Genomic DNA, 9048 nt, shown 5'->3' on the forward strand with positions numbered 1-9048 from the left:
TTTAATGTAATGTTTATGTTACGAACTTACGATCTTGTTATGGGACATTGTCACTTCGCCATATTTAAATCCAATTTTGATTTTCAATAACTAACGGTATCTAACCTACTACTCTAAGTAATCATGATATATTATCTATTAGTGGAAAGGGAGCTTATCATCAACCAGGTGTAGCACAACTGGTAGATAGTTGGACTCCTTAACCATCTGCTACACCTGGTAGATAGTTGGACTCCTTAACCATCTAGTCCAGGGTTCGATTTCTGGACGGTGCGTATGGAGAAGCATTTGTTGAGAGAGGCCTACCCACTTAACGTGATCTCAAAGTCTCGAATGATTAGTCTCATGGCTGTCGGCTGTGGGAATACCTTGACAAACCAAAAAAAAAGGGAGCTTATCTAAGGTTTAGATTATCAGTTTCTTTTGCACATATCTTAATTTGAAATATCACAATAACTTGTTATAAAACATGAATTTCTATTGAAAAATTGATAAAGCACACTTTGTATTAGACACGTGGAAGAGGGGACGATGGATTAGGGTTAGGGTTAGGGTTAGGAGCCCATATAAAGGAGGAAGAGGGGACGATGGATTAGGGTTAGGGTTAGGAGCCCATATAAAGGAGTAATAGACATGTTCACTTGAATACTAAAAAAAGTGGTTTGGTTAAAAACCGTAATTTCATAGGGGATTCGAGATTTGGTCTCTACATCGTTTTCACTATGGAAAAAGTATTGTGATGTGATAAATGCTAGTTGAAGGTGACAAGTAAATGAGTTCGATTTCTCTTAACCGAATCCTGACATGTAGAGTTGAACCGAATATATTTCCATGTTGCCCGATCCAGAAAGGAAATGGATGTCGGAGAAGGAAAAATTATTTATAAAATTCAATCAATTTAACAATGTGTTTATTTCAGTTTTGGAAAAAAATATTTAACAAAATTAAAAACTAATTATTCGAAAAGACTACTTTAGATAACTTATAAAAAAAAGATGTTGGTAGATGAGAGAGAAATAAAAAAATAATTTTAATTAGTGTAACCAAACACAAGTCAACTTTATGATCTTCTTAAAAGTTCCACTCTCATACAAACACAAAAAAGTTATTTTCCACTGATAATCTATTCTCCCAATTTCCTTCCTCACAAAATACACTAAAACAAACGCAGCCTAAAAGTGAACCAGAAAGAAACATGGTACATATTTCGCCTCTAACCTGAGAAGTCAGAACGCCTCCTCTGCTTCTTCCCTCTCTCGACGGTGACCGCCGCTCATCATACCGCCGTCAGTAGCCACCCCCTCACTGGTATGAGGCCCCAATTTCTTACTCTCTTGCTCTGTTCTTGAGGCCCCTATTTGCTATTTCAGTGTTTTTGTTTCTCACATGTGTATTGAATTGGCAGCTTGCATACGAGTTTGCTTCTTCCTCTGAATCAAGTGCTTGTGCTGTTCGAGACTTCGAGTGCTTGTGCCCTGTGTTGTTCTTTCGGTAATTTTCTTTGCTTATTCATTCTTTAGTCACATGCTATCTACATAGAACCTATGTTTCTGTGCTTGTTCAGAGCTTTTGCAACTTAGAGGCTTGCTGTTTGAGTGCTTGTGCTGTCCACTCCCTTGCTTATCAAATATAGTTTCTATGTTAAAAAAACTGGCCTAGTCTTTGTGTTGTCCATAGTCCATACCCAATTATTTATATGGTTTCAGCTTGCTTCTTACCTTGATTGGCTTATGAATGACCCATGGTAGTAAATTATAACCACATATTTAATACCAAATAGAAAAAAGTCTGCATATGTTTGATGTTTTGCTAATTTTGATGGTTAGGTTGATTTATCAAAGATGTCTTCCCAATCTATCCTTTAGTTTTTTTGTTGGGATGTTGAACAATATTATGTTTCTTGAATGCTATTTAAATGTGTGTTCTTTGCCTATCTTTTATATAATTTAGCAGAAAGTTTATACATGTATGAATGGTTTTATCTCCAACAACATATACTAACCTACCCGTACCTAGGATTTTATAAAAATCTCGTATCCGTTCCCAGTGCCAGTACCAGTACAAGTACCGTACCCATATATATAATCCTAGATGTTATGTTTCTGAAGCAATAACTCGTTTTCTTTATTTCTCTAAAGCAATTGATGCGATTCTGCAGCTGATACGAAGCGAATATGAAAGAAATAGTAACTCTCCAAATTGGTGATTTTGCCAATTTCATTGGCTCTCACTTCTGGAACTTTCAGGTTTCAATATTTTTATCCTCAAAGTTTTTGTCTTTCTGATTAGCTTTAACTGAAATAACTTTTGAACATTTTCCTTCTTTAATATTCCATCTGTGTTCAATTGTAAGGATGAGTTGCTTGGATTGGCTGGGGACCCTAATGCTGATTCAGTCTTCAAGAGTCCGGATCTTAACATGGATGTGCTTTATCGTAGTGGTGAGACACAGGTGCTGCAATTATCTCTAGTTGAATTAGCATTCTAGGATTATAATGCAATTTTTTAAAATCATCTTGTATGTCACTAGAAAATATGAGCTGGTTTTGTTCTGTTAACTATTAACTAATACATTTATGTCTATTGGTAAATTTTGTGAGTGGCTGGGGAAAATGGGGATAGATAATCTGAACCTGTAGATTAGAAGCATTTGCTGTTCTACTTACGTTTTCCTCGAATATGTGCAGGGCATCAATACATATACTCCTCGCCTAGTTTCAATAAACTTGAGAGGTATTCAATTTCAATATATGTATTTTTAAATTATTGAAGAAACATATCAATGCTGTTCTTGCACTGTTCATTGGGTCTATTTGTCGGTATTGCTGTTTATTACGTAGATCCCACTATGTGGTTGTGAAGGATTCATGGTTAGTCTTACATTCAACTGAATTGGAATACTGACTTTAAAAAAATGCACCAACATATGTAGGGCCTACTTAATTGGAAGGTTCGTTGGTAATGGTTTAGATATTGTGACTCCAAGCAACTGAGTTTTTTCTTCTTCTTTTTTTTAGGATATAGAAATCAGATGAGCATGTTAAATTGATAAGGAAAATTGTAAACAATAGCAGACAAGATGACTCACTTACTTTGTACATGGAATCTGAGGAAGAGCAAGATATTCATCATAAAACTTGTGAAGCCTGATACAATGCCAAAAGCAGAAGGAAACTTAATTTTGTTGCGAACAATTATTTACCATGCTTATTTAATAAGGAAAACCTTGAATTTTTTTAATAAAGAATACAAATTGCCTATTGTATGTATGTTGGTAGTAAATATTAAATAATTTTTTACATTTTTAAATTTTCACTGGGGAAAATTCTTTTGATGTGATCCCACATATTTAAACATTTTATGCAACATTGCTAGCATTTCTTGCCCCTAAGGAGCTGAAGAAAGCACAATATCATGCCTGTATAGTGTTTACTTCTTGGATATCAGTTTTATCTCAGTCAACATCCTGTTGATCTCAGGAATGCTTGTGTCAGTGAGAACTTATTTTAGCGTTAGATTAGTTGTATAATTTATTATCCATTTTCGTTCCTGGTGTAAACATCCTTCTCTCCCATTCCCCTTGTAACTATTTTTAGGATTTGTTAACCTTTCCAGGATCCCTTGGATCTATGAGCTCACGTGGTACGTTGTATAAGGAGGTTTCTCCCACAACATGTGTGACCTGGTAAGTGTTTTTACTCTGCTTTTACAATGATGGTTCACAGGTTTGAATGATGAATAGTACTGAAGAGAACAAAAATGGTAGAGGATTGAAGAAGGCATGTGACATGGACATTGTTAGGGATGTTGATTTTTGTTGTGTCAAATCTTAATATTAGCTTTTAGCAAAATGACAGTGGATCCATTTTGCTTCTTTTGCAAATATTAGTAATATTGAGGCATCTTATAAGGCCAGTCTTGAATAACACTGATATACAAAATACCGGAAAACTGTAATAGATGAGGCAGATGTTTACCACAGAACTGCAAAATAAATTCCATATTTATAAGTGTGAATGAAAATTAACAGTGGTAAATTTATACTTGAAAATATTCTGATGATCTGTATTTCTGTATCTTTTTTGTTTGTCAAGCTTCGACTTTAAGCCTTCTCAGTTATTGAAAAGTTGACATTGTTTTAACCATCTTTTTTTATTGGACATAACCCTACATTAGCTGTTATATCTATCAATTTCCCTTGGTTTAAAATTATGTTAAAATGCACTTGATGCCCATAGAACTATGTGCAGGACAGGTAGAGTTTCCACCGAATCCTCTCAGACTCACAAAAGAAATTTATTTCTACAAAGACTTAATGAAGAAGAGGAAAATATGAGTTTGGCAAATGAGATTAGTGGTACAGACAATGGTTCTCAGAGTGAGTATCAGGATAATGATATAGTTGAATGTCTAGAAAATGGTGTTAAGTTTTGGACTGACTACTCAAAAGTACATTATCACCCCCAAAGTTTACATGAATTAAATGGAATTTGGACGGATGCTGAGGAATTTGACAATTATGGAATTGGAAGGGAGTCCTTTGCTTGGGCTTCACAAGGGGAAGAAATTAGTGACAGGCTTCGTTTTTTTGTTGAAGAGTGTGACAATATTCAGGTAACTACTTTTCACTTTATTAATCGTGTGGCTGGGTCTGGGGAATAATACTCATATTGTTAGGGTTCTAAATTAGAGTCAGGGGTCCTGAGGTGTTTGGACCTGAGTTTAGTTTTATCTGTTTGCTTTTGTTATTTGGTTTGGCGTTAAGTTAGCTTTTACTATTTGAGTTGGACCTATGTTTGACCAGTGTTATTTACTTAGTAGGGTTAGTATTGTTATTTGGTTACTATTGTTAGTTAATTAGTTTAGTATAAATAAGAGTACTCTCCTTAGGTTAGAGCATGAATATAGTAATGGAGGTTGTAAAGGGATTTTCCCTTGGAAGGGTTTCACCCGTGGAAAGAAGGTTCTTCTTGTGAATCCATTAGGACAAAAAATATTCCTATTTCCTCTTCCTTTATGTTGTTGTTGGCTGTTAGGGTTCTACAATCCTAACACATGTACCTTTGACTTTGACCCATGTAGTGAAACAATATATGACTGCTATATCTTGCGGCATCTGGATTTTCTATAAGCTTTCACTTTTAATGTCAACTGTGTCTGTATTCTTTGTTTTCACCTTTTGGCTGCAAGGTCCCATTTTTGTGTAAGAATACATTGCTTAAATATAATGACACAAATTACGCATTTCAAAAAATATTCCTTCATGATGAACTCAATGTGTCATAACCAGGAACAGAACAAGCACAACATTCATGAGTATGTAAAACCTATCCTGACCTAACATTATGGTCTCTCAATTCACGGACTCACTTTTTAACTAGATATCCAAAGCATTAACGGATAACCTTCTTTTCTTGCCCAGCTTACAATTTTTTGTGAGATTTTCAGATCTTGGTATCATTGGTATGATAAGTAAACATATGGCCTTTCTCCGTGGCCTTAGTCCATCAGGTTCTGAAAAAAAATTCAAATTGGTTTAACAATTTTAAAATTTTGGCAGGGATTTCAATTTGTTGTTGACGACTCTGGTGGTTTCTCTGCTGTGGCTGCTGAATTTTTAGAGAATATTGCAGATGAATACCCAAATACTCCTGTCTTGTTGTATGCAGTCCAAGGCTCTAGTTCACATAAAAGTTTGAGCAGGAAGCATACAATCTCAGCTGAGCTTCATGATGCTGTATCGTTTTCAAGACTATCATCCTTCTGTAAACTTATTGTACCTGTTGGTCTGCCCACATTAAGCAAAAGTAAATAATCTTCTGGTGTAGAACTTTTATGTTTGAGGAGTCAATAGTCAATATCCATCCTTGGTAATAGGCAGAAAATATGATGTTTAACATACTGATACTGTACTAATCTAAATGGCCAGAAGTCATTGATGACCTTGAATTGTTTTGTACTTTATTCTAATTCTAATATCAGACAATTTCTCACACTGATGTCAAATGTATTGGTGTTGGCTTGGCGATGCCTAATTTATAGATTCCAATACTCGTGATTCAATTATACTGATCCTACTTTTGCTGTCTTGATTATGGTCTAAAGTTTCTTTCTTTCTTTTCCTTAATTCAATAGGTAAAGCTTCTAAGTTCCTCCACATTGAAGATGAGAAGCATTACCATTCAAGTGCAGTTTATGCTGCTGCCCTACACTCTATTAGTCTTCCTTTCCGAATGGCACCAGTTGGGCCTGCTACAGATGCATGCTCGGTTTATGGGGCTGTAAATTTTCATGAAGTCATACAAATGTTATCAGGGCAAGGAAGGCAGAATATGGTGTCAGTTCTTGATGTTGCCATGCCCCTACTTGCTTTAACGGGTATAAGTGGATAATTTTTTAGTTGCTCTTGATAATAACTGTATTTATTGGTCTTATTTTTGGAATGCAGGGGGACAGAATGAATTGTCTTTGATAGGGAACTTGCATCCATTGACCCCACAGATAGCAGAGGATGTTGAGGACATGCAGGCAATTGAGCACATAGCAGTCCATGGAGCTTTTGCATCAGGTATTAGAGAAAAAATGATTTTTCCCCTATGTGCCACAGTTTTCTGAAATTACATGAACAGTGTTCACCTCTGCAATGTTTGTGGCTCATTTCGTATAATTACTTAGAAAACAGTAGGTTCTCTAGATCTCAACTTTACCATTCAAAGTGAGTCTCACTATAAAAACAACAGATTTCTGGATAAGCATATGTTATCAGTTCATCGGAGGTCACGAGACATGTCTTTGGCTAAAAGCAAAAATTAAATTAAGAAAAAGATAGATAAAACATGTTTCGTGGAATTGGAAAGGTGGCGAATATGTTAATAGAGGTCTGAATTGAAGACAAACTACCAAAATCTATCATAAAATGGCTAATAATACCAATGTTCCCTATCTATCTTTTCAGTTTGGATGAACTAAGGGATGAATTACTTAATTTTTTTCTTTTGTAATATAGCATAATTAGGTGGTATTTGGTCCTTGGTGTTTTTTTTTTAATCCACTGGTGGTATCCAAGACAATTTAAATTTAGTTTGTTTTTATCTCCTCTTGCTTCCCCACAAGTTCTGTTCTCTTCATGATCATTTTTGTCTAAACTCTTTACTGTTTTTGGTTCATTAGAAGGTCACCGTGCTTCAGTCTGCAAGGTAAAGGATACAGTAGATGCTGCTTTTCAACGTGCCAATACAAGGCCAATGTTCTGCCATCTAGCAGTAGCTCCCTGTCCCTTGCCTATTCCCCTGCCTTTCCCATCAATCTTTGCAAACCAAGTTGGCCGGCATGGCGAATTGATAGGCGGTCAAATGTCTAGTACTTCATCAAAAGGATCCCTTGACATCCATTCCATTCCCATGGCTGCCCGATTGCGTTCCAGCAGTGCTGTCTTACCACTGCTCGAGAGTAAATTGCGAAATCTGAATCGGTTCGGAACTGCACGAGGAGCATCTGGGGCAGAGTTACTTAGAAGCTGGGGCTTTGGAAAGGAAGAATTGGAGGAAATGGGAGAGATGTTGTCTAAAATGGTTGCGGCTTTGAGTCCTCCTCAGTTCTCTTCCGATTCAGATTAGACTGCATACATTGTTCTTGATTCCAAAAAGCAAGAAGTGGGGGAACAATTCTAAAACTTACTAATTGTAACAAATTTTGATATATGTTGTGCTGGTTGTTCATGCCTTTTTACCTTGTTTGACTTTCAGGTGTTTTGTTGGTTAATGTTCTTTGTGACAAAGGACAGAAAAAGTAACCCATGTTCAATGGTTCATTTCCTTTTTGTTAGTTATATTGCCTTTAGATTTTTTTTGACGGTATATTGCCTTTAGATTTATGTATAATTCAAGGATGAGAATAATATGTTTTTTGTTGTTGGTTATAACCTCCACCTCGTGTGTAAATGCGTAACCAGTGCAGTGCATATCAGTCCAACCCATCTCCCAAAGTTGAAGATCCCTATAATACCAATGATAAAGAATTGCATTTCCGCCTAAGAGAAGCAATGTACTTTTTAATTACTATGGTTTGAAAATTCATGTTGATTTCACTATTCAGTGTCACATTAAATATAGGGTGAGTGTGAAACATTACATAATTTAATCATTTAATGGGATATATAATTATCACACAATGATAAAGAGTATGTTGAATTAGATTTTTTTTCTAAATAATGTAAAAAAATATTTATTTAGAAAAAAGGGGTGGGAAAAAAATTATTTAACAAACTGGGGTAGTTTCCGACTTTTGGCCACGGTTTCTTGACGGGGGCCCCGCGCCCGTGGCCTTTTCTCAAAAAACTACCCACTTTGCTAAATAATTTTTTTCCCATCCTTTTTGCTAAATAAATATTTTTTTTACATTATTCAGAAAAAGAAATCGTTGTGCTTGTATAGCCGCAAAACTCGAGAATGCGAACGACATGTACACGCACATCCGGCCTTTCGCTAGAGAAGATCCAACAATCGGCTTTGGAAGTTGTACCAAGCACTCATTACCTCTCTGATGTCTCCATCGGATGCATACATATAAATGTCAGATTCAAAAAAGACCACCACGCATATACATCTCCCCCCAACTCATAGCTCCATCACCTTCTTTTTCCCCTAATCTCTAACTTAGGTATTGGAGTGTCGCATAAACCTCTCCTAGGCGTTGTTGGAGACATAGCTCCAATACTTCATCCAGGATCATTGAGAAGCTCTTCATTCCGCTCATGTTAAGTGTTAACATTATTGTCGTGATTTGACCAGAATCGTCAAATCACATATCATTTTGTATCAGGGGCTGTCTAAATGATCAATGTGGGTTAACAACCCAAAACTCAATGGACCAATATGATTTTTTATAAATAGATTAATAGATAAAATATAGAATTTTCAACTCACTTATGTTCAATATGATTGGATAATGAATTATTTAACCAAAAAATTTTCATGAGTTATTTAAACAACCCTTTATATCATATCCCAAATTTTTATTTGCGTCCAATTGTCTTTTTTCCAATTGAAA

At 35.7% G+C, this 9048-nt stretch overlaps 1 protein-coding gene across 3 annotated transcripts; it reads left to right on the plus strand.

Moving 5' to 3' along the window:
* Positions 1–1147: 1147 nt before the first annotated feature.
* Positions 1148–7824, plus strand: LOC130740806 (uncharacterized). Of its 3 annotated transcripts, none has more exons than XM_057593505.1 (11): positions 1148–1308; positions 1406–1491; positions 2139–2246; positions 2354–2452; positions 2688–2733; positions 3616–3685; positions 4251–4614; positions 5561–5807; positions 6136–6378; positions 6449–6568; positions 7171–7824. In XM_057593505.1, exons 3-11 carry the CDS (start codon positions 2175–2177, stop codon positions 7614–7616), a joined length of 1707 nt encoding a protein of 568 aa, XP_057449488.1. In that variant the 5' UTR covers positions 1148–1308; positions 1406–1491; positions 2139–2174; the 3' UTR covers positions 7617–7824. The 3 variants fall into 3 exon arrangements, with proteins under 3 accessions (XP_057449488.1, XP_057449490.1, XP_057449489.1); XM_057593507.1 differs by having other exon boundaries at positions 7174–7824; XM_057593506.1 differs by having other exon boundaries at positions 2159–2246.
* Positions 7825–9048: the final 1224 nt, after the last annotated feature.

The sequence above is a fragment of the Lotus japonicus genome, chromosome 2 (assembly GCF_012489685.1).
Source record: "Lotus japonicus ecotype B-129 chromosome 2, LjGifu_v1.2".
NCBI lineage: Eukaryota > Viridiplantae > Streptophyta > Magnoliopsida > Fabales > Fabaceae > Lotus > Lotus japonicus.